This window comes from Cimex lectularius, unplaced genomic scaffold (genome assembly GCF_000648675.2).
Source record: "Cimex lectularius strain Harlan isolate CLEC.00 unplaced genomic scaffold, Clec_2.1 scaffold72, whole genome shotgun sequence".
Lineage (NCBI taxonomy): Eukaryota > Metazoa > Arthropoda > Insecta > Hemiptera > Cimicidae > Cimex > Cimex lectularius.
In genome coordinates this window covers 200,437-227,588 of record NW_019392678.1, presented here as the reverse complement: position 1 = coordinate 227,588, position 27,152 = coordinate 200,437, and the positions used below count along the sequence as shown (strand labels likewise).

Sequence of the window (27,152 nt, the reverse complement as noted above, 5' to 3'; positions counted from 1 at the left end):
TTTTGTGGTATTGATTATTTAGAATATGATATTATATGTTTAATCAAAATAATGGATGAGCATGTGCTCGGAAGTGTGTAATTTTGCTGAACCAAGGTTGATGGTTATTAGAACTGGGTTTCTAATGTCTTTTATGTTGTCAGTGTCGGAGGAGGCGAGGTATCATCAGTGCAATGCGACAGTCAAGGTGAAGTTGAGGACCATGTTCGCTGGTTTTCGGTGGTGTTTACTTCTTCTTTGTGTCTTCTTTAAGAAAGGATCTCTTCCCTGTACGGTAGATACCGATGAAAGAATGATGCCAGTTTTCACAAACTCTATTGGAGTTTTTAAAAAGTTTGTTTATCTTTATTACAACAGTGTCGATATTCTCTCCACTAAACTTGTAAAAGAATGCCTCTTGAGGTCACGGGACAGTTTCATTATTAGAGAGGGAGAAAGTGCTATTATGCATATCCATCAACTGCACACTTACAAGTTACTAAGTTCCCCTTGAGAAGGATGGAATGGACACACACACGCGCGCACACATTCACGTGGTAATTCGTGATTTATTCATGACTGGTCGTATTGTGCCGAAAGGATTAATAATTGCCCATTTTTATTCGCACGGGCGTAGGTCTTCTCGAAATGGTAATATTTTGTTTTATTTAACAGAAATTATAATTTATCCTTATACCAGAAAATTTATTCTCTTATTTTTTTCCAACCTGTCTTCTTATTTCATGCACCGCCCGCATTGCGGTGGGTTTATTCTAAAAAGTCATTTCATCCCTTAACTCTTTCATCTGGAGATAAGAAAGTACCGAGGGACAAATCTGAAAATGGTTTTTTATGAACGGTTTTGCGCACTTTCTCTTATTGTGTTGACGTTTTGCTTCGCTAGCACATGGTGAAATCCGTACGATTCAAACCATGGACCGTCTGTACTCATGAAGTAAACATGAGCGTGAAATAGAACCCACCCAAGAGAAGAAACCAGGCCGAATGATTGGTTATCGACAGGATTGGTGATTTCCAATTTTCCTTGAACTCCAACTCATTTTCTCAAACCGCTTACGACAGGTTAGGCAAAATAATTGAAATAGAAATAACGGATATTTGTAATAAAAAACTATGTAAAATTTAAAAGCATATGTTACAACTATAAAAATGTTCAATCTACAAACATGTAATTTAAAAAAGTAGTATTGTGAGAAAACTACAAGGTCATCCCCAGCCCCCTTCTTCTTTGCTGTTATTTTTTCCTTCTCGCTTTCTTCCTTCTAGCACGTTTTTTCTTCAAATTTATTTTTTCCGACGCTGCACCCAAGTTATATTTTCATGTTAAGTTTGGCATGTTAACATAAAGGTCTCTAACGTTTCCCTATTGTATTGCCAGCCTCTCTGTACCTGAGGGTAGTGGATAAAATATACACATAATAAACACAAAATATACATTATATTTGTTAAAAAATACTTGCATTTAAAATTATGTTCGTTTGTTTAGAATTCGTTCTTCTCCAGGTACTCGATATTTTTCGAAATAATTGGGAAAGAAGCCATTTTCTTCACTTTACTCACTAGACCCCAAAATTTTTTGGTATTAAGGGATGAAACTCTTCCATTCAAACATTTCATATTAAATTACATTCACACTAACTGCAACGCCATCCCTTACGCTGTTTAAAGACTCCATATTAATGTCGATTGTTGTCAAAACCTATCTTAATGTACGTTTTTATGTTTTACCTAAAGGTTATCAAACATTTTGGTTAGCAAAGTTTACTGAAATAAAAACAACCTTTTTTCGTTCATCTGAGACTTTTTGGTCAAATCATTTCTCCCAAGTGGAAAGATTCCTTAGGGTCCAGTTTTGTTTGTTCTCTTTATTTTACTTACAATCTTCATTCTGGAAGATCGTTTCTATTATTAATTTATTACAATATTAATTGCAGACGATCTAAAATAATCAATCATAAATAATTGTAATATAATAATATCAAAGATCGTTCTGCTCTTCTGCATTTATTAGACAACTTTTATCAATGGTGTTATGAAAATAATTTGTCTTTAAACTTGGACAATTAATGCTCTAGTATCTTTTATTCCCGTAAAGTTATACATATTTCTTTTCCATACATGATTAATAAAACTGTCCGGCATTAAAGATTTAAGAATTTGGTATGATACGAAATTAACATTCAACCTTCATATAAAATTAATTATTCAGAAATCGTGAGATGCTGTCTGGTGTGATGTAGGTTTCAGAAAAACATTTTCTTTATCGTGGCAACGTTTCGATCTTTTATTGAGATCATCTTCAGGACCTGGGATTTACGAGCAATGTTTACATTTAACAAATACATTTAGGATGTGGAAAAGTGAATTTATACATGAAAAATATATTTTTATATATTCAATCAAAGTATTTCTACTCACTCAAAGTGTTTGTCTTCTGTGTAATTGTGCCATCTTTGCGTGTCCTGTTGAGAGTGCCAGTGAGATTTTGCTGTTTTATGTTTATATATGTTGGATTTTGAAGGTGTGGGGAAAGAAGTCAGTATAGAAAAGACATTTTTGTATAAGGCGTCGGCTTCTTTCTCGTCCGATAACTTCAAAATAGCTTTCAAAAATTATAAAACAAGCCAAACAATTTTTTCCAAAATTAAAGATCCCACACCAATAACAAATAAATCTGAGGTAATCTACAAGATCAACTGTTTAAACTGTCCGGCAACTTACATCGGTCTTACATCCCAATATCTGGACAAGAGAGTAAAGCAACATATCTATGATTGCAAAAAACCCAAGCAAAATCCTACAGCACTCGCTACCCACCATTTTGAACACCAACACAATTTCGACTTCAAAAATCCAAAAATATTACATACAGAACAAAACAAACATAAACGTAATTTCTTAGAAATGGTTTATACCAACAGAGATAAACACAGCATCAATTACAGAACAGATACATGTAAACTCAGTCGCAGCTACGGTAATATCATTAATCAAATTCAATACAGATAACATACATATTTCATTACATTACATTCCACACATCAAATATTTTTCATAGTCTAATTGTCCAACAATTTAGCTTTCCTTTTCCTATTTATCCCTTTCTATATAATCCTGAAATGGAACCATTACCAACACATTTTTTTCTCTTCGTCGGCTCTTTTCATCTCAAAGAAGCCGACGCCTTAAACAAAAATGTCTTTTCTATACCGACTTCCTTCCCCACACCTTCAAAATTCAACGTATATAAACATAAAACAGCAAAATCTCACTGGCACTCTCAAGAATGGCACAATTACACCCGACCGCATCGCACGATATCTGAATAACTATCGATTAACGGTCACTAATCTCTACACATTACACAGAAGACAAACACTTTGAGTGAGTAGAAATACTTTGATTGAATATTAAAAATATATTTTGCATTGTATAAATTCACTTTTCCACATCCTAAATGTATTTGTTAAATGTAAACAATTACAATTAATTAAGGTTTTTAGTTGAGATGAAAAAAAGTTAATGGCACGAGAGGGATTCGAACCCACGACCTTCGTCTTGATACGCCGCTGCTCTACCACATGAGCTCGTCGTGTCGTGTAATCGATCGTCTAATTCACTAAAGCTCTCCGTGGCTATTTTTTGTGACCGAGAATCCAATTCGATTACACGACATTTGAAAATTGGCAAAAAGGAGGGAAAACTCAGAAGGTGGGGTTGAGATGGGAAGTTGATGTCCGAGTGGATAGAGGTCACGATAGCTCAGGTGGTAGAGCAGCGGCGTATCAAAAGATCGTGGGTTCGAATCCCTCTCGTGCCATTAATTTTTTTTCATCTCAACTAAAAACCGTAATTAATTGTAATGATTTAATTGGTCAAGCGGACCACGAAATTAGTGAATTTAATGTAAACAATGTTTGTAAATCCCAGGCCCTGAAGATGATCTCAATAAAGATCGAAACGTTGGCACGTTAAAGAAAATGTTTTTCTGAAATCTACATCACACTAGACCGCATCTCACGATTTCTGAATAATTATCGATTAACGGTCACTAATCACCACACACTTCACATAAAAACCACTTGCAAAAAGCGTACAAACAGCTAGCTTTACTTTATAAATCCTCCCATGAGTTCACATGTCATCCGATCTATATACTTCTATAGTCCGACCAGTTCTAGAGTATGCTAATTTTTTAATCCCCATTACTAATATCAACACCCAAAAGTTACAAGGGAAATTCCTAAAATTAGTCTCAATCCGCTTCAAAACAAGTTCTTTTAACTTACAATTACAACAGATGCCCTCTCTGAAAGAAGAAAATGGTTTATATAATATTTATTCACGGCCTTCTTAATAAAATACATATTCTGCAGAATTGTAATCATACCTCAATTTTCACTTCCCATTTCTCCACACACAAGTAAATAGTATTCTACCATCAATTTTCCCGTACCCGTACTCGCTCTCCCTGTATACAGGATGATGGATCAAGTTTGATAGCTGGTCAATATTCTACCCAACAGTATAGATAATGGAATAATAAATCTAAAACTAGTTTCATAAGGAATTTGAGAGGAATTCATACAACAATGATCAATTAGAGACCTCTGATATCCATATAAACTTATATTTAAAAAAATAAAATAAATAAAAAGGAAGATCGTATTTTGTTGTTTATTTCAATTGTATAAAATGTATTCTTATATTAACTATATCATACTTATTTTAAATGTAAACGAAATTAAACTGAGATCAGCAATTCATGAAATTTAATAAAAATTATTTAATTACTATGGTTGGAAAGAAAATTTACCAAAATGGTGGAAAATCATTTAGTGATTATTAATTAAATTTTAATCTATCTAAATGATTTTGCATTGTTTTGGTGAATTTTTTCAAAACATAAAAATTACATATTTTTTATTAAAATTCCGGAATTTATGATTTCGTTTAATTTGGTTTAGATTAAAATAAGTATGCTTTAATTAATATAACGATAAAAAAGTATACATTCAGTTTGAAATAAACAACAAAATACAAGTTGTTTTGTTTTTGAGTGTACATGAATAATGTTCCTTATAATTGATGATGGTACGTAACATTTATACAGCGTAAGTTAGGCAACGGGAATGCTTCAGCTCGACCAGAAAATGGCATCTTTTTTTTCACATTTCGGTACCTCTTTTTCCAAAACTCTTCATCATATTTAACGGATTTTTTATTTTGTTGTGGATCATAAGCAAACAATGATAGACACCGACATTTAAAGAAAATCTCGGAGGCTTAGAAATTAAAAAAAAGGTGTAAGATTTGAACACAAAATAAATGAATGAGTATTTTTAAAACCCAGCATAAATTCTTTTCAACCTAAACCACATAAAATAAAATAAATTGAATGAAATTTTATTAAATTATTGAAAAATAAAATAATTATGTTATATTAAATTAGATTAAATTTAAAATAGCAGAAATTCCAAAACATTAATGTAATCACCATGTAATTAGTTTAGGACAGACACATGTTACATCGTTTTACGTTGTTGTATAAAGTTGTTTGCATTACTACTTAATGAAACAACTAAATGATTTACAAAGTTTACCAATATGAATAACTACTTGTATTCAGAAACTTATGGGTTCAAACCTCATGAATTTCCAAATGGATAGTGGAACGAACTTACTTATTTTATCTTGAAATTGTAACCTCCAGATTATTTATTGTATCTATTTATCCTAAATTAATCTAAGATTTTAAATCATTAAATTATAGTTAAAATACCTATAATAGTTACAAAAATATAATTAAACTGATGGATGATTTGATGATTAATCAATAGTTATTGTATTATAAATACTGTTTTGGATATGTTAATATTCGACTGCATAAAACTCTCAGACCTTTTATAGTTTAGTTATAATGTATATTGATGTATATATGATTTCATTTATTAATCTTCTGCCTAAATATTGGCCACAATAAAGAGAGTTTGCGGCGTCGGTGGCCGCAACGGTTTGGGCGTTGACACGGCGCTCATCACTGTTAAGTCCGATGGATTCAAAACAGACATACTTACAAATGGGCTTTTTTTTTCAAAAACACCGGCACTCTGAGGGTTGATATGATCCCTGCTGTTGCGAACCCTCGTAAAAAAAATAAATAAATAAACAGATTTTACCAGTCATAACTGTGTCACTTGTAGGAGAAAATGCCCGATAGCCCAGTCACACCTCCATCTGCATTTCTATTGTACGATTTGTGGCAAGATTGCTGTTGCTCGGTTTTGTCAAAGTATGTGGCAACATTGAGTGGTAATTCAGTTTATATACTACAGTGCCTTTATGAATTTTAGGTCCTTAAGTTTTGAACTTACTCTATTCTTAAAAGCCGCAGTTTTTTAATATACTACTGAGTATTAAGGCTAATTTGATAAGTTGTTAATTACATATAGAAATTTTTGAATAACTGTAACTTTGTTTCATTAACGAGCGCTGTATGTACATTAAAGTTATGATTATTATTGGAAAATTATATTTCATTATCGTTCGTCGAATATTCTAAGTAGTAGAACCCTAGGCAAATTTGTAGTTTGCAGTATGTTTTTGGCTTTACGTTGTATATCTCCAATATATTCCAATAGGTATATATAATTACTGTACATATGGTCTATTAAATTACGCGCTATTTTTTATTTCTAATGAATGCTGTGACTTAAAGTTCAAAACATTTTGTCCTCGAAAGCTTTGTTGTATGTTGTATATATGCATACATTGTAACATCAGTTTAATCAACATTTTGATGAAAAGATTTTACAGATATCTGCTTAGTATAAAACTTGTGTAAACGAATTTTATCACTAGTTAATTGTTGTCTTTGCTATTTTTTAAAATCTATTTTAAAAATATTTTTAATTTTCAAAATTACAAAGAGCACCTTACATTTTTTACGAATTTATATTAACATTGTTCAAATTACCTTTTTTAAATAGATCTTTCGATAGCTGGACAAACTTTAGAATCTTGAACGAGTAATCGGAAAGCAAAACCGTGTCAAAGTGAAATGGGAAAATTATGAAACAGAAACGAGCAGGAAAATATTGTTTGGCTCTAAAAGCTTTGATGAATAAAGCTTCTATAAAACCTTTTATCTTCCCAAGTCTAATTTGGCTATTTGTCTCCTTAATATAATTAATTTAAGAAATCATTTTTTAATTAAAGACCTAAGTGAAAATTGTTTAATGTATATTTTTTCATAGCTGTATTTACTCCTAACCATTATACCTTATATATTGTAATTTGATTTTTAAATTTGATAAAATTTAGATACAGTTTTATTTTTTCCGTCCGTGAATTTACGCAAATATATCTGAAAAGTTATTTGTTAAAATTAAAGTTTACGTAAAAAGGGGCAGAAACAATTAGTTTTAAAATTTTGGATTGAAAAATTTGTAAATGATCTAATTTACAAAATTAACACAAACTAATCAAAATTATTAAAACCGAAAAAATATATTTCCAACTCTCAATTGTGACCATTTCCGTCCACAATATTGGAGAGGGTATAGATAATCAGTTCCGCAAGACTTGTTTTTCATGACGGTTTAGCCTATAGTGTAGCCGTGAAATGTAAATTAAAAAAAATATTGAGCAAAACTTAATTTTTTATTATTAGTACTCTGGTGTGTCAATACACCTAAAGCAGTTTTAAAAAATATTTTAAATAAAATAATTAATAACATATGTACCATACTGAATTGTTATTTAAATTAAACAAATATTAATCTTTTTATGTAAGGTTTGGTTGAAATGAAAAAGTTAGTGCCACGAGCGAGATTCGAACCGATGACTTTCGGCTAAATAAGCCGCTGCTCTACACTTGAGCTATCGTGACTACGATCCACTCGGACACCAACTTCCCATCTCAACCTACAACCTTTGGAATTTTACCTCTTTTTGCCATTTTTGAACATTTCAACCAAAACCTTACATAAAAAGATTAATTAATTGATAGAAGTAATTTGGTCAATAATAGACCACTAAATATAATGGATTTTTCTTTGAGTTTGCTTAGATTTTCTTTAGAATTCTTTGAAGAAAATAGAAAAAGATAATTATGTTCTTTTGTACGCAATATGGTTTAATCAGGGAAAACGTATTGACAGGATAAGTTAAAAAAATATGTTTCAGTCATTTTAATTTCTTAGAACATGTAAAACATTTACAAATAAACTTTTTTAAATCAACATGCACATTCTTTTGCTTACAAACAAAACCAAACATAAATATCTTAATTCGATTTCATGCTTTTCTGTATAAATAAGACAAGAAAAAAATAATCGAAAAAAGCCTTTTCTGATAAAGCAAATCTCAAAACCTATTTTTCTTAGAGGAAATTCAAATTCAAGGTAAAATACAAATAAAATAAAAAGAATAATAAAGAAAGGGTAAAATAAATAATTATCGTGATATTCTTTTTCGTTAATTTCTTACCTTTAACAAGGGTGAGAACACATTTAGGAACATACAGTACTCCTCTAGTGTGTGCGGCATCTGGAAGGGAAATACTTCTTATTGTTTGCCCACTAACAAAAATTCAGGCACTAGCATGCCAATAAAATGATAAAAAAATTTATCGAGGAATTAAACTTTAAACAACAGTCTTGGTATAAATAAATCAAAATAAATATATAAAACAAATAATATATAAAAGTAACTTATTATTTTTTTTTTTAGTAATTTCTAAGTAGACATGAATGATGTAATGATGATTTTATGTTAGCTTAATATTAAAAGATGATTAATGAGACTCATGCAGTATGGTAATCTATTGCGTTCGTAAGTGTCCGACAGGCAGTATTTATGCAGTTCTGATAATGCACACATTCTAATATTAGAATTATTATAAGCAGGTTAGAAACTAAAACTGCACTTTTTTATTTAAATACCTATCTTTAGTTCTGAACAGAAAAAACAATTTAATTTAATCGAGTCAAGCAAACGAAAAGAAATGAAATAATAGAGAGTTGTCCATTTAAATGAATTTTATAAATATTTTCTTTGTTTTTGTGTGAAAGAGTGAGACCTGGTTTGTAGATAAGCTTCGTTATATACTAAATGCCAAGCTACAGTTTCTTTAATCCAGATCATCTTAATTGCGGTATGCAAATCCACATGAAAATTATTGTTCATGAATTATTTATAAAATATTCTTGGGATCTAATTCGTGTAAATGATTCCTAAATAGGGCGCAGCGATAAACAGAGCTTATTTGATAAATCTAAGAATTTAAATTTCAAAAACACATTTTTAATACATATTCGAAAACGTGGGTTGAACTTATTCAAAATCAAAGTTTAGTAGCGTTAATAATTTTATAAATTATTATATCGCGATACCTCCGTCAGTAAGGTGATGTTATTGATGGAGGTAGACAAATTGGATATTTATGTTACACGTGATGGTGTCTCTGCAGATTAATGATGATCAAATTGATCATTCTATATAATCTGCTATAAATAAAAAACATAGAAGCCGGTGAATTAATTTGTTTTTTATTAGAATGTTTTGTAGCATACTATTGTGTATACTATCGTCTAAAATTTTTCAATATAAATCGTTTCAATATAAATACGTGTATTTTTTTAAAAATGAAACTTTAACGTTCACTCCTCAAATAACTTGATGATCTGCTTTTTCAAAGCGTTACTTGCAATCGTAAAGCGAGTGTGATTCTGACCTTAATCTTATTTGAACACGCAAATGGAAAATAAAACTTTAATTGAAATTTAATATGAGAAAAAGAAATAATTTTTTATTCTTTGGATACTATCATAGTTTTAACTTGTAGTTAGTTAGTTGTATTTTTCCAACACTACAGCTCATAATTAATTTGTAATATATACTGACGGAAGATTGTCATTTAGTTGTATAATTTCGAACAACTGTTACGTAATGGATTCTGTTATGTGCAAAAGTCTTATGATTAACGATGCGTAAATTTGAAGATTTCGCATAACGTTCACATAATGGCACAGTTAGGCGTAAGCACCAAAGTTTATGTGTGCCAGGTTAGGGTGCTTGCTTATTTGTTACTTTATCTTGCTTTTTTTGTAAATCATGGTCTGAAAACAAACAATTACTTTTTCATTACTTTTACTTAAGAAATTCATAATGTATTACCTGTAAATAATAAGAGAGTGAATAAAAAAAGAGAAGTATTACGGGGATTATGAGTACCTATAGTTTAATTTAAGAAAACGTGATTTATCATTAGATTTGTGAACATTTAAACCTCAGGCTAATAAAAAAACTAGAAGTAAATAATTTTCATTAAACGATTTTTTTTTTGGCTTTCATTACTGAGCTGATTGGCCATATATGTATATTTTTCGAGGAGCTGAATAATGGGCTCGGGACCATAAACCTCCAGAACCCCAAAGCGCCCCAGCCCGGCAGCGGGCATCCCGATCCCTCTCTTCCCAATACATCCTGATCAGACTTGTATAATATAATTAGTTGTAATAACATATTCATGAAGTCAAAAGCCCTTTCCCAGAGTGTGCACGTGTTTCATTAAACGATGAATTAAAAAAAAATTTGACAAAAGTATCTCATCGTTCAGACGCATATGTCGTGCAACATAAATTATAAATATTTAGTATAAATATTGTAACTATAGTCTAAAAAACATAAAAATAAAGAATATTTGATAATTTTTTTTGTACATGACTAATTAGAATAAAAATACTAAAAATAAAGTAAAAGAAGTAAGAAACGACAGGTTAGTTTATTTTTGTGATAAATTTCAATTAAATTCAATGGTTAAATTTCAATTAAGTTGGGAATGCAACGGAAGTGAAATTTATAAAACAATCCTTTTTTTGCTAATCTGAGACAAAGCATATTACAAACATGTAGGATAGTTCTTGCTATTGAGCTGTAGGAGCAGAAAAAAAGTAATTTACCTAGTTGTTTGATTTTTGCCTTGTTATGAACATTGTTCAACGTTGTTAAACACTGAGAAGCAAAAATATTGGCCACTCTTAATATATTTAATTATATTTTAGACAGTTCTGCATGGATTTACTTACAACAATATTTCGTTCGTTATAAAGGATTAGAGGTAAATAAAACAGAGCAAATGCCCCATTTATGTTTATAATTGGATTTTGTAAATAAATCTTTGAAAATTAATCTCATCTTGGTTAGTTTCCTGTAAAGCTTGTTTCCAACGTCCTGATTTTTTTAAGTTGTACCATTTTTAAGTTTCAAATTTTTTTGAGTGATGGCTTGAAGTGGTAAGATTCGGATAGAATCTTAGCATTGTTGAAAGATGATGCGGCATAAGCGTATCCGGCCATGGAGAACAGTCCCAGAACAACTGACTGAAGAGTCTTCCCTCGCTAGCGAGATAATACTAGAGGTTAGTGAAGAAGGCATGGATCATGTTGCCTTCGAGTCACACCTCAGAGTGTTCGAATGTACTTAGTAATTATACCCCTGTTGAGATTAAACAATGACTTGATACTGCTATTGGTCTGATGAGTCAATGAACAGCTCGGTTAAGTTTCGCAAGAAATCACATCAATTTGTCTGAGCAAGATTGGACTAAAATATTGTTTTCGGATGAGTCAAGGTTTTTTTTGAGGCTTCTGACGCCCAAAAGAGGGTTTGGAGAAGAACAAGAGAACGATATATCCCCCGCAGCATTTTCACTACTAGAAGCTTTGGAGGTCGTGGTGTTATGGTTTGGGCGGACATTTATATGGAAGGCCGCACAAACTTGATCTTGTCCGAGGGTTTCCTAACAGCTGTGCGATTCACTGAAGGGGTAGCTAGATCTGTGAGAGAAATTGTTCCTTATATACCATTAATTTGCGACGTTTTATTTTTATGCAAGACAATGCAAGGCCTCACACTACTAGGATCGTAGGCGACTTGGAACGGGCTTCAATTCTATGTTTCGAGTTGCCTGCCTAATTAAGTCGGTTAAACCCTATCGACCACCTTTGCGACTAGTTGGCGAAGAGGGTAAAATGTCTGCCAGTTTTGCCAAAGAATTTGCAGGAATTATGAATTGTGTTGTTGGAAGGGTGGCAAATTTTTTTTGTCTCTCAGGGTATATCATTTAATTTGTTTCATTATCTAGTATTATCAACTAATATGCAGGATAATTTAAAATGAAATAAAGCTCTATATGAAATAAGACAAAAATCATAAACCTCTTCCAGTAAAGTAATTCACAAAAATTAGTTTTAAAGAATACCAGTTCTAGTTCGTTTTAACCACCATTTAACTAAAACACGACTTTTATGTAAAACAAAAAATATACTGTTTTGGGCTGGATTAGTTCGAGGCAATTTTTTACTTTACCGGTGTACTATTGTTCCATTTACAAATACACTTCTTGTGGATTTTATTTAAATAAACTTTATAAGCGGTGTTGGAAAATTGGATTGTTCTATGGTCAGATAATGTTACCAAGGTTTAGATTTTATGTAATTATAATTGCAAAATCGATATGAAATAACCAAAATTACATAAAACGTTTTATTTTATATTACATTTTTTACTATATGGTAACAACGTGTAGTGCAAACCCCCTCTAAAGCGTCTAGCAAATCGATTAAAATTACAAAAACTTTAAATTATAACTGGAGATATAAAATACATGGTATGTTTTTATTTAATCTTTAATTTTCTTATTAATGTTTAATTTCTATACCTCGTTGATGTAGTCTGAAAGCAGACATATTCTTCTTTGCAAAGGAAGTACAATCTTTAATTCAAATGGAATTCCTTAAAGCCTTTAAATACCGAACATCGGCAAAAAAAAAGGAAATCGCCATGGCGGATCCACCCTAAAATATCTATTTTTTTATTACGATGAAAATATTTATACAAGGGTGTTCAAAATAGAACGAACCCGAAGTGTTGAAAAAATGTTTGCTTGATTTATTTTACTGGTAACGTTTATTCGTGTATGTAACATTTAATTTATTTAATCTTATTAAGTTAGATCCTGCATATTACATTTTTATCCGCGGTAGAGGTTTTAGCTAATAGAGGGCATTATACACGGTATTAATAGTTTAAAAAATGTTGTGTCCAATAAACAAAATTTATGGAATTAAAACCTTTGTTATTTGTCAAAATCCCTTAATTAAATTTTCTTTCAGTAAATAGCATAATAATTTCTAATAAATTTTAATGCAATTCAAAATAAAAATAAAATAAAAATGCGAGGGAATGTAAATATTGCAACATTGGCAATATCTCTACTAATGTTTGAACAGTTTATTTCAAATTAAACTAGATACATAATCTTCTAAGCAATCTGCATCTATAAGTATATTTAACATATTTTCTTGTTTAATGNTATATATATATAAAACCTAGTCATATTATGGCGGACATTTGTTAGATAATAGAAAAACATTTAAATTAAAAAAGTTGGTAAAATTTACTGACCTTAGATTTAAAGGGTGTTTCCTTTATGCATAGCATGTCCTTTTAATGTAAAAAAAAATTATATAAGTAAATTGAAATTTTAAAAAGGACATGCATCATATTATTGTTGAGGACATGACATGTTGAGGACATGAAAACGAAAATTTGGTTAGGTCGTGCGAACATTTTTTTCATCATGCAACTATATTTTTTTAAATAAAATTTTTGTATGCTTATGCCATATGCAATGCAAGATGTGTAAATAAAGCAGTCTCCTTCGATACTTACAATCCTCACACATTTATACTACATATTTGCAGGTTTAAAATACTCACAATTAATAGAAATAACTCATGACAAGCCAGACAATGTTGAAAACGTTTTAAACAGGATTTGCACAAGCGACAGCTACGAGACTCATGTTTGTTTATTTCGGTCTCTGAGTACCGTTGGAATTACGATAAATTTAAGATTATGTTTGTTTTCCAGAACTCAGGTTGAACATTTTCGGTAAGAACAAGCAAATAGAAAACAATGAATTTCATGTCCCTTTCATGTGGTTTGCCAGAGTAAAATTTTACATCGTAACTAAGGTGGAATGTTTCTGTTAATAATTACCTTTGTGAATAATCACAACGACCTGCAGTAACGTTTAGTAACATGTTTTTTGTCAGAAAGGTTTTTGAAAAAGTAATACACTAATAAACTAAAAATGAAAATAAAATACAAAAAAAATACAAAATTCTATAATGAAAATGTGTAAAATAGTGACTAACTGGTCAAAAAGATAAAATATATAAATATAAATAATGTGCATACTCTACTATCAATTTAAATTACACTTACCCGTAATATTTTGTGAGGATTATAAAAAATAAAAAAAAATAATAGAAATAAAATAAATAATAACAGGAAAATACATACCGGCATAAAAAAGATACACAGGAAAGTTCACCAATGACCTGGTATGATCCAGACAATCCATGGATAACATAAATTGCTGCTGTTTGCAATTAAACAACATTAAATTAATACTGGACCCAGCGAAAAGTAAAAGTTATGAAAGAATTTGAGACCTTCTTAATTTCTCTTTCCAATGTATGTTCATGCCAACTAAATTCATACAGCTTTCTTATCTTGAGCCTTCTCGTATTTATGTGATTTTAGTGTACTCTCTGGATCATTTGAGCAATTCTTAGGCCATTCCATAAATTATCTGGATCATCCTAGGGCACTGAAGTCATTGTTGCATTTTCCTTTGTTTCGCTTTGTGACTTACATATTTTCTTCTTATTATTTATTTTATATTTTTATTATTATTCTTAATAATTTATTTAGTTGTTTTTTGTAATTGGCTCCATTTTTCTATGCATTCATTCTAGCTCAATGGTATTTGTAATTTGGTCGTTATCGATCATGCTTTTCTGTCTATCCTTGTGTTTAGCCTGGGTGATTTTTGTGAAGTCAAGTCTGTTTTATATGATCAGGAAAGGTGGGGCGTGTGTTGATTTAACTTTTTTTATTTTATTGTTCTGTCGTTCTGATAGTCTCGAATTGTTTTTAATTCATGTGTTTATGACAGTTTAAGTGATAAATGTTTTATGTTTGTGTATATCCAAGATTTCAATTAGGCTTTTGTATTGGTGATTTGAACAGCATTGCTTGATTTTGATATTGTACAACATATAAAGCATTTTTGAGAGATATATACGAATATATTAGTTTTGTTTTTGATTAGTTGTTTTTTAAAGATTTGGTTTAACAATTTTCGATAGAATATCTTTCTCATGAAACAATAATAACTACTAAGTGGAGCGACATCAGAACTTCAAGTAAAAAGTAATGAATTGCCGCAATCCTCTATCATCTGAAGTGTGAATTCATTGAAGTGTGAGAGATGAAGTGAATTCATCTATTTATTTTTATAAAAGCTCAAATACAGAGTTTTTTCTACATTCATTGTTCAACAGTTTCCTATATTTCATGTAAACAATATTTGAATTTTGAAGGCCAAATAACACTTTATAGGAAACAAATTAATTGTGTCTTTATAGCGTATTCAACATCGTTTGCATTAATGATTATCTCAACAGATTCTTTAATAATGAAACTTCGTTTTTAAGGAACAGTACATGACGTACAAAGATTTATTCTGCAGCACAAAAAGTAATTAATGTTATAATTAAATCTGAAAGAAATGTGAATGTGATGAATGATGTGATCACTCGAGTAAAAGAAACAGCACTGTTACGCTTTATTTCTAATTTTCTCTTGAAACGTATTCCTGGCGTAATGTTTCGTCTCTCTTAATCAGACGCAAATAGAATGAGACATTTCTCACCGGGGAAATTTAACGATAGGTAACCTGAATAAAAAACGGGTGGGAAATAGAAGCGACGTGACATTTCTAAATTTACAGACAAAGAAAAACCCTTAGAATGTAACTTTAATTAATATTTAATTTAACATGGATAAATGCATTTATTTTTCTCATAAAGAATTGCTACATCAACCCATTTTATGCGTCAATTTTTAACATTATTAAATACTAATCTAGCCAATCGTTTGACATATAAATTGAAAATTAAGTGATCGTGCATGATTGGATTGAAGATTATACGGAAGTAGAAAATTGTTAAATTTATTGTAAAATCAATTTTTACGTTTCTCCCATTTGGTAATGAATAATAATTTGGTCACTTCTGGTAAATTTGTTCATAAAGATTGTTCCTGTCTAACATAAGAAAAAAATGTGTTGACCATAAGAATCACGCGAGATAGGAAAAAAAGGATACATTAAACGGATTTGGTGGAAGAAGAAAAATCTGAGATGCCTACTGGCGAACTTCCCATAAATCCTTATTTATTCTTAGCTGCGGTATAATTTATAAATATTTGGAAACGTATGTTGTTTAAAAGTTTAAAAATTCTGAAGCACTTTTAATAAAATTTCGAATCGTTGCCTTTAAAATTGGTACACAGGCTTATGACCAATGCAAATCTAACTTATTCGCTACTTATCTGCATTTTTATATATTTTATTAGAGTCTATTCTTTTATCATATCGCTATAATTTTTTAATATTTTGGGTTTTTATCTATTAAGCACTTGATGGGTAAAGTGGTAAAATTTTCGATCCATTATCTGCCGAATAGAAGTAGTTTCAAGGATAAAATTTATTTCTCTTTGATGAGTAAAGTTTGCAATATTTCCATCCCTTTGAACCAAGTGTACTAATGATCCCGAGAAGTTTTTCTTTAGAAATAGATTAAATGTTATGCCAAAGTTTAAGTATGGTTATCATGCCAAGGACAGTTAAAACGCAAATTTCGTAAGAGAATCTTTTCTGTCGTATGAAGTGATGTCTTTAATGAAAAATAAAAGAAACAGTACACACTAATTTCCATGAGAATGTCAATGTGTTTTTAAGTTTTGAAATATTTCATAAACGCTGAATGAAGATATATAACGGTTTCAAAATCGAATTTTTAGATATATCGACCCTAATTTGCAAAATATTTAAAAAAATTGTAAATACCTGTTGACTTTCGCTGTAGCTGGTCGTGCGAATGAAAAAGATAACAGAAACACGTTCTGCACTCCCTTCTGAAGTTCATTGCGTACGAACCGTACACAAGTGGATTCATGCACGAGTTCGACACAGCCATGATAAAAAAGGCGTCTTGGATTCTAGAATCCACACGGATGGCGCTTTCCCTGTCAAACATGTACCTGAAACAATTAATTAAAAATGACATATAATAAAATAACTTGGTTCAGAAAAAATATAACAAATTTGAACGTAAGCAATCATCAAAGTGAGTCAGTTTTCGCTTTACAGCGTACCACATAAAAAAGATTAATTGCGATCAAAATGACTCAACTGTGCTTCATTTATGTAAAACTTTAATATTTATTATTACGTATGTTCTCTTATATAAAGTAACCTTTTCTTCTATTTGTTATGCTTATTTGATTTAACGCCTGTATAATTAAAAAGACCCACTTTTGAATCATTTGCAAAGTATGTCGTAAAAATCTAACAAGTTGGCATGCCTCAGGTTATTTTTCCTCTTTAGACGACAAAGGACGTAAAAAAAAAAACCTCGGACTGATAATGAGTTCCTTAATTGAAAATAAACTTCACCGTCTACCACTGAGAAATTAGCGGAAATTCTGCTCTACAGGCGAGGTGATTATTTTTCTAATTGATAAAACCAACGTTTTCTCTTTTTAAGATAATTTGAAATAATTGATACAGACACTGTCTAATGAATTAGTAGAAATGAGCACTAATTTATTTTCGGAATGAATAGGGACGTTGGTTAAAAAAAAAAATCTTAATACAGTTCAACAAATATTGTTTGTGTTAGGGTTATGTTACGTTAGCCAGAATTGGCGTTAGGGTTAGGTACGCTTATGTTTTGTTATGTACGGTTAGGGTTAGAATTAGGGTTAAATTAGGTAGAGATAGGGTTAGGGTCATTTCGAATGGGCTACGTTGGCTAGAGTTAGGGTTAGGGACTCTTACGTTTAGGTATAGCACAGGTCGAAGTGCAAAAGGCCCTGTGACCTCCTATTACCTAACTCTACATTATGTATGGTTAAGTCAAGGTTAGGGCTATGGTTGGTTAGGTACGTTTATGAACAGGTTAGATAAGGTAGGGTTAGGAATGGATTAGCTTACATATCCATGGTAGAGTGTTATAATGTTATATGTTGAATATGTAATGAAATTAATTGTAGGCTTAATGTTGATTGAAATGTCTAAAATTTGTCAGTTTTTTAATTTGTTATTGTTATTATTTTTTTAGGTTTTATTTAATATAGAATTATATCAAACCTATCTTCTACTCCGACCTAAATAGATCGATTGCAGAACCCCCATAAATTATACCCATACCTGTGAAAGTGCAATTTTTCCCATAAGACTAAGCACTTCCTCTGTGCCTCTTCGCGCACAACCATTGCATGAATTAAAACAATTAACAAACAAACAATTAAATCAAGAGTTAAGAAGTGTAGAGAGGATTATTCGCATTCATAAAGGATATGTGCTGATGTCTCACTACTCATAACAGAGTCGGCATGTTTCTGTGTTTGCTTTGTCCATCTTTTTTAGGTGGTAGTTACGAGGGCAGTAGCCTGTACAAAGATATATTTATATTATATAGATACATTTTTATCAAATCCTACCAGCAGAGATAGAGAGGGGGGGTTCTTTCACTTTCCTCTCGGAAAGATTTTTAAATCTCTTAGCTTGCCTCATATCTGGTGCTTTTGTCCATTGTTTGAATTTTTCTTTGTCAAGTAATTTTTCCAGTTGAGTACACATTTCTCGGTGCACCCAGAATTGGTTCAGGTCCCATGGGTGAGAGGACTGCCCATTTGGCTAGTTGGTCAACCTGTTCATTTTCTTCTATACCTTCCTTTATGTTCTATTCCTTCTATACGTCCGGGGGTTGAAGTTTGAAGTAAATTAGTCAGTTATTCAACACTTATAAAAATAATATACTGCTTATTCCTCTTACTTTTTGTAGAAATAAACCAACCAATTTATGATGATGGCATGATTATATACACTTAATGTTTCATGTACATGAACTTTTGAAATTTTTTTTATATATTGCTTTAGTATTATGGACAATTGGCTGCTGCTGAATGTTTAAATCAATGAGCGAACTGTGTCAATATGGCTTGAAATTTCGAAAGAGGCAATAAAATTCGCCACCTGTGTTGAACTGTACGACGAACTTTAAAGATCGATTTTACAAATAAAGCCCTTCTCTTACTAAAGCAATATCCGACTTGTGTGAAGTTTACTTTCCGAAAGACAAAAGACTGAATTAGACTACAGACTACAGACCTTTAGACTACAGACTGTTCAATCGAAGAAATCAAAAATAATTTTTTTTTTAAATCAATGCTGTATTAAAAATTATGACTATGAATCTGATATTAAGAACATTTAAAAAATACTTATCTTTTATTATTAGACATAATATAACATAAAATATAGTAGTAGTAGTAATAAGTCTTGTGTTTAATTTTGTAAACATTTGGGTAATTGTAATATCTTAATTTGGTACATTGTATCAACAGGATACATTTTTTTGCTTAATATTCATAATGTTCGCATTGATATAAAAAAAATTTGTTTAAGTTTGTTTTAATATAAGTATATTATAGTCAATGCAGTTCAACTAATTTAAATTATTAAAATTTCAATAGGTTCGTCTCATAATTGGACATCATAAACTGGATTTATATTTAATCGAGAGTCTTGTAAATAGCCAGAAAGTCTTGATCGTCCTCTTGTCGCAATTCCGCTGTAAGAGAGGACACATTTCATTTTATTGCACAATGCCCCATTCTCTCCGGTTTTAGGAGAAGCCGGGCGGAATTCTGCTAAATGGCTCAAACAGGGATGCGTTAGTGTGTTATTCTAGACCAGTCTGGCGTTACATCGCCTAACTTGTTTTTGAGTGTGAACCAATTTTTGGAGTATTTATTCATAAATATTGGTAGGAATTTGGACTTGATTATTATTCATGTAGATTTTTAGTGATATACTTGACAATCCAAGGTGTTCACTTACTCGTGTTACAAACTTTGCTAACTGTGGTCCGAATCTCAGCAGTTTCAGTGTTATTCCACCTTTTCTAATTTTTTAAGATTTAAGACCTTGCTTTAAATAAACAATGATAAATCCAAAACTAAAAGATTTTGGACAAAACTACGTTAAATTTAGAATAAGATATGATCAATACTAAATTTTTAAACGTTCGTGAAATAAGCGTTTTAGTAGCCAGGACATTGAAAAATAATTATTTTCTAACTTGAAAAACTTACTATGGGGATTTTAATCTACTATTTCCAAACGTAGAGACCAGAAAATTTCAGCAAACGTTCTTCATTTAATATCCTTTTTCGTGGTCTAATATCTTTTTAATTATTTTTTCAAAGATGAAGATATTGACGAAGGAAAGGAAAAACCGTGGTGGAAGGATTGGTAAGGTGGAAGATTAATAATAATAAAACATAAAACCTTAAGTAAATTTTGAACTTTACTTTTTGGTTCCATTTTGAATGTAGAATCTACTTGCAAAGTTTGTAACACGAGTAGCCGAACACCCTTGTATAATACTATATATCTATAATATGTATAATATCTAATAATCTGGACTCAACAATCTGCTACAAAATTTTATAAAATGATATATAAACGTAAAAGTAGTCAATTTTAATACTGATAAAAGCATAAAAAACTTACTATCTCAAAAAAAAGTTCTTTTATTTACTTTTGATATTTGGACAGCGAATCGTATTGGTATGTGGCCGTGCTTTTCGTCTAATATTTTTTTCATGTTTTCTCATTTTAACCGTATCAAATTATCTTGGAACATCAAATAGAACGTACCACGTGATCAATATTGGTCTGAGGTTTTTATTACAAATCTATGATTTGCTCGGAAAAGTATGAAATCGTGCTTATAAAGGTAGAATATTATTAATAGCAAAAACACAACTGATATGTCTTAACCGTCAAAGCTTCATCATGGTCTATATCATGGTCAGCATAATACGTGCATGTTTGAAATTGACATTTATTTATGCATTACCTTGTAATTGCACAGAATAAATGCATTGATGGTAAAGCCTGACAACAATCTCTGTCATAATTAAATATGTACATTTAATGATTTGTGTACTTTCATTTAGACTTAACTTACTCAATGTCCTAATACAATTCATACTTTTCTTTCTTTTACATTATCCTCCTTTTGTTCCACCAGGGAAATTCACAAGTGTATTTATTTATTATTTTAAGTGTATTAAGGTTGGTTTTAAAGTGATATTTTGTGGTAAAAATATTAGTAGTATTTTGAAAGGAATATTTTATAATATTGAAATATATTTTTATTTAATATTTAATCGATAAAACTATTGCACAATGCACTGCCATAATTTGCAATTTTAAATTATTTGAGGGAAACATCTTCTTCTCTCCAAACATTCTCTACATGCCAGACACATACCCGTGCTTTTGCCCGGAACTAAGTGTCCGTACGTCATATTCGCATTGCCTATTCTTAGTCAGGTGAAGATCTCACTTCTTCTATTCAGATCACACGAGAATCATTATTAGATAATTAGTCATTTTTTTAAATTAAATTTCAAGTTGATCAGATTATAATGTTCTTGTCGTCGTTTATAGTAACGTTATGAAGTATGTAAATTTTTACTAGTATCTTTATAAATCCAGTAATAAATTAATTAGTATATCTGAATAATCAGTTGGAAAGTATTAAGTAATTCTCGTTACTGTTAACATTCTCTATTTAGCTCAGAACTAATCACGGTAGGTTACTGATGTGGGGATTACAGTTTTTAACAAATTACATTTTAACAATACTATGTCACTTATATTCCGAGAGAACTGATTAAAGGCACTTGCAGCATATTGTACATTACATTCGACGACTTCGGACCTCCCCCTGCTGTGTATAGCGAGGGAGTAGCCACCACGCTCTGGCGGCGGTGCGGACCGGGGAGGGCTCAGCCTTCCTCGTATGTACCGACTCTCTGAGCGCTGTCTGGGCTATACGCGACCGGTTCTCTGTGGACCCTCTCGTCGTGCTCTTGTTAGAGAAATACGCGGAGCTGGAGCCTCTTGGAAAAACGGTGGTTGTTGTCTGGATTCCCGGACACGTCGGCCTGGAGGGTAACGAACGCGCGGACGAGGCGGCGAAAGCCGGTACGTCCCACCCTCCAGATCGGACCATCGCGATCAGGCCCCCTGACGCTAAACACGCAGTTAAAAATATGATAAAAGAAAGATGGCAGCGTCAGTGGGCGGGGTCGTCGGAGAGGCTCTTGCGAGTCAAGAGCACGACCGGTAGATGGCCCTCAGAGAATCTGAGCAGGAGACGAGGGATCGTCCTCACCCGACTGAGGATTGGCCATACTCGGTTGACACATGGGCACCTGCTTTTGGGCCAAAGCCCGCGCAGGTGCCCTTTATGCAGAGAAAGGTTGCTCGATGTGTCCCACATAATAGAGGCGTGTCATGCCTTGGCTCCATACAGAGAGCGTGTAGGCATGCCGCCGGATTTAAGAAGAGTCCTCGAGCACGGTAGCGAGTTTCAGAGTCCCTTGTTCCGCTTTTTAGGGGAAATTGGGGTTTTTTATTGTATATAGTATGTCTTATGTGTTATGTATCTATGTTTTGTCTGAGTGCATGTATTTATTAGCGTGAATGGCGAGGGGTGAGGGTGAATATAACGTCATCATCGCCCCTCGAACGATGAGAGGGTATGAGTATGTGTTCGGGGTCGATGGCGGAATATTTATAAAAGTACTCCATCGACCCCAATCTAGTTTAGTTTAAGTGTAGGTCGGTGGAGGAATATCAAGTTCTCCACCGACCAAACGGAATGTGTGAACTGTATGGATGTATTTAAGTGTATAAATGTATTTATTTGTATGAATGTTGTGTTTGAACGGGTATAGAATATAAAATATAGACTTAGTGGAGGGCTGAAATGACCTAGATGTCGGAAGCCCCAGCAAAAAAAAAAAAAAACAAAAAAACAATACTATGTCGAAAAATATTAGCCACGCGTCCGAAAGAGAATCTTGCCCATAGACCCTTGGAGCCGAGAACATTTTTTCGTGTATTTCAATCAGGTTGGGAAAATAAAAGATAAAATTCTAAACGTTTGGCTTTCAATTATCTCAGATTCCGCGCTCCAGAAATAAAATAAAAGTGATGAAAAAATGAAAATGGTGTGTAGGTAAACATGTGTCTATTTGAAGAAGGAGGATCAGAGTCAAAATGGCTCGATGTGTATGCTAATTCTTCTCGTGTAATAAGCCATGCCAATAACTGTAGGACTGAAGTAAAAAGGGCGTTTTCAAAATATCAAAACGTATTTTCTGTTTCAAAAGTATAAAAAAACTGTTATATTTCTAAAGAGTTTACAAATTAATAAAAAAACAAACAAAGAAGTCTTAAATTCAAAATTAAAAACTACCACCGAAATAATGTAAGATAAATTCGATAAAGTGAAAAAACTGTGAATATTAGTGACTTAATAGTGAAAACCAAACAAAATATAGAAACTTCTTGTTTAAAAGGAATATGAATGTTTTTTGAATTAAACATAAAATGAAATGTAATGCCTTAGGAACAAATCGAACAACATGGAGAAAACAAGGAGAAGAGCGCGTTTACATCATACGGATTAAATCCCGCCTCTTTCATAAGCTGTGAGTTCAGTTGAAATATTACAAAATATTTTTAAAAAAATGAATTTCTTATTAGGCTTTTAATAACCGGGTTATAACATTAGCAAACACAAATTAACAGTAATATAAATTTTATTAGGTTTCGTGGTCGGCTTGATCAAATAAATTCTTTTCAATTAATTAAGGTTTTGGTTGAAATAAAAAAGCCAGTGTCACAAGCGGGAGTCGAACCAGGTCGTGGGTAACCAGGTAACCAAAACCTTAATTAATTGAAATGTAATAGAAATTTTCGCCAAGACTTCAACATGGGTATAACCTTGAAGTGACTGCACCCATCCACATCAATGTTTACATAGCTTTAGAATCGTATATATTTCAAGTAATGACATAAATATGATCTCTGAAGAAATTAGAACCAAAGACATAAAATAAAACGTTTGAAGAGATTTTGTTTTTAATCACATAAAATATTGTTACTATCGTTTTCAGAAAGAGAAATTTTCCCTACAGATCTTGCAATAACATCGAATTTGCATAAAACTCAGAGGTGTTATGAATTTTAAAAGAACACCGGAAAAAAATATCCGCAATTTCTACTCCAGCGAAAAAATGTATATTTTTTAAGTACTATGATAAATCTCTTGAATGTGCTTTAAAGTGTGCTTAAAAAGAATAACTGTTTATTTAAACAAAGTTTCAATCTACTTTACTGAAAGAATCTTATTGTTTTCATTACTTTTTATGTGGTTAATTTATTTAATACGGTCCTATATATTATGTGTGTTATTTAGTGACCGTTATGTAATGATTATTTTCTGAATATATTTATAAAAACAAACAAACGGACATTATATATTATAACATTGAAATATTGAATTTGAAACCCATATTTAAAAGGAAATTATATAAATTACTTAATTTTTTTAACGCCCACTGACGAAAACGCTAAGTGATCCATGTCCTTAGCCTCTTTTAATAAGACTTCAAGGTTTTTGTTTCTGTGATAACATTAAATAAATCAGATGCTTAGAATATATCATATTTGGTGTTCAAATGTTGAACTCAAAACAAGGAAATAATCTCAAAGATTTATGTATTGATGACTACGCATTTTAGGCCATCCCGCAGGCTTCTAGCTGCTAGAAACGTATTCCAATCAAACTAAGTAAATATATTTTGATATATAGAAATGTTATTATTAAAAATTTAAAAGAAATTCTCATTTTTTACGAAAAATTGAGAGTCGACCAGAAAAATTATTCGCAAGGTTCAATCTGTTCGAACAAGTCTTTTATTCCCGTTTGCATTTTTCTTTTAAGATTGAATTTCTTATAATTTAGGCATCATGAATGCCAAGGTTTAAAGTGTATTCTTCTGCTGATAAAGAGCTAGCATTTCGATTAAAAAAAAAAAATTACTTTTGAACAATCGGGTAAAACGGTATCATTACGTTAACACAATTGCTTCTAATAGGTTTTTGAAGAGGCGTTTTGTGCGACAACTTGTTGCGCTTGATTTTCTTATTAAGAGACACAATTAAAATACGTTTTCATTTCTAAATCTTGAGGCGAGAGCGAGTCTTTTTCCACTGGCCTTTTGAAAACAAAACGCTTGAGAAATGGTGTAGTTTTTTTTATCTTCCACCCTATTTAGGTCATCTGCATTTCCCCATATTGAATACAGAGGGAAAATATAATAAACTTTTTGCTCTTGAAGTAAAATTGAGGGAGAACGACGACGACAATAGGTGGTGGAAATTCAGCCCCTGGAATAGATTGACGGGGCTGATTGATTCCTCCTAAAAGTGGTCTTTCACACACTTATTTGATTGCTATTTGTTAATTATTTGTTCATTCACAGATAAACCGAACCCTTTATTTGTATTCCAAAAACAAACGAAATCCATTCAATTAAACGTTGAATTAAAAAATAAATAATTTATTGAAAATAATAGAAATGATCAGTTGTTAACAATTATTTTTTTACGTTAATTCTTCATAATAGCATATACTATTTTTTAAATTTATATTTTCGTTTTATAAACCGACATCAATTCAACGGTGGATTAGCTGGGATGTTTGCATTAATTCGTTTTAAGGTCGGTTAACGTCAAAAAAGGGGATTCGGCGAAATTTACGGACGAAGTTAAAACATTGCTATATAGGCTACCGGATTAACACCCTTTGTCCTCACTTTTGTCTTTCCAACAATTTAAGCAAATATCCATTCACAGTACAGAGAGAATCCGAAGTAACCGTACTTATTTTAACATTCGCTCAATGGTTAACCTCCATTTTAGGGAAACGAGTAAAACTCCACCCTCGTTTATTTGATTTGTCGTACTTAGTGTTTTACACAAAACGGAAAACAGTTAATACTTACTAGTATTTTTTTCCGGACAAACAGCATGCCATAATCGCTTCTCATTTACGTGTTTTCACTCTTCTGCATTATTATCCTCTAAATTTTTATCCTCTGCAGTTTTTATCTTCTTATATCTGGGACACTTCCCATGCGCCCTCAAAAATTATCACATCAATTTTTGTCTCAAGTATTCATACAAAAAACAAGTGTGTGGTGATTAGTGACCGTTAGTCGATGATTATTCAGATCGTCGGGCACTCTCAACACGACACGCAAGAATGGCACACTTACGCAGAAAACATACACTTTGAGCCCTGATGATGATCTCAATAAAGATCGAAACGTTGGCACGATGAAGAAAATGTTTTTCTGAAACCTACATCACACCAGACCGCATCTCACGATTTCTGAACAAACAAAAAACAAGCACACTACTTGACTGGCTGTCATGGTAATCTATATTCCGATGATAATGGATCATCATTCACACGAAGACCTTTAACCTAAAACACCTGCATACTTATACTTCCATCATCATTCTCGCAGATAAATGGAGTAATTCACTTTTCTATAATTTATTGACATTCTTTAATTAAAAAATAGCTTAACCATCTACCTGTTTTTAAAAATTGATAATGAATTGAGTGTTATGTCATGATGGGACATTTGGCGTAAGAGTTATTCTAAATTGGAAATGATATGACAATTATCATCTGCATTGAGCAAGATTTCTACAAGGTCTTTATATCGAATAAAATAAAATTAAATTACGATAAATGATGTTTGTTAATCCTCGCCTTAATTTTTGTTTACGAATTAGGAGCGTTTGAAAATTATCTTTTTCCAGGAGAATAGATATTACGTACATGAATATTAGTAACTCACAACTTGATACGTATGTAAAATAGGCAAATCCTGCTTTTCCCTTGTTTCATTCGTACGCATATAAATTATACGTTTATTTATACCAGCACAGAATTGTAGAACATGTAATAAAACTTAGCATATTTACTGTTTAAATAAATTATTTCATTCAAATTAATTAAATTCACTAATTTCGTGGTCCGCTTGACCAATTAATACATTAC

General features: G+C 31.6%; 1 protein-coding gene across 1 annotated transcript in view; it reads right to left on the bottom strand.

The window, feature by feature from the left end:
* LOC106667018 (gonadotropin-releasing hormone II receptor-like) overlaps nucleotides 1–27,152 on the bottom strand; it is a 128,717-nt gene that overhangs the window by 51,453 nt on the left and 50,112 nt on the right. The window contains exons 4-5 of the mRNA XM_024225539.1: nucleotides 16,988–17,181; nucleotides 8,491–8,550 (exon numbers count right to left, since the gene is read on the bottom strand). Of these exons, the coding sequence (XP_024081307.1) occupies nucleotides 8,491–8,550; nucleotides 16,988–17,181 (254 nt within the window). The remainder of the gene's footprint in view (nucleotides 1–8,490; nucleotides 8,551–16,987; nucleotides 17,182–27,152) is intronic.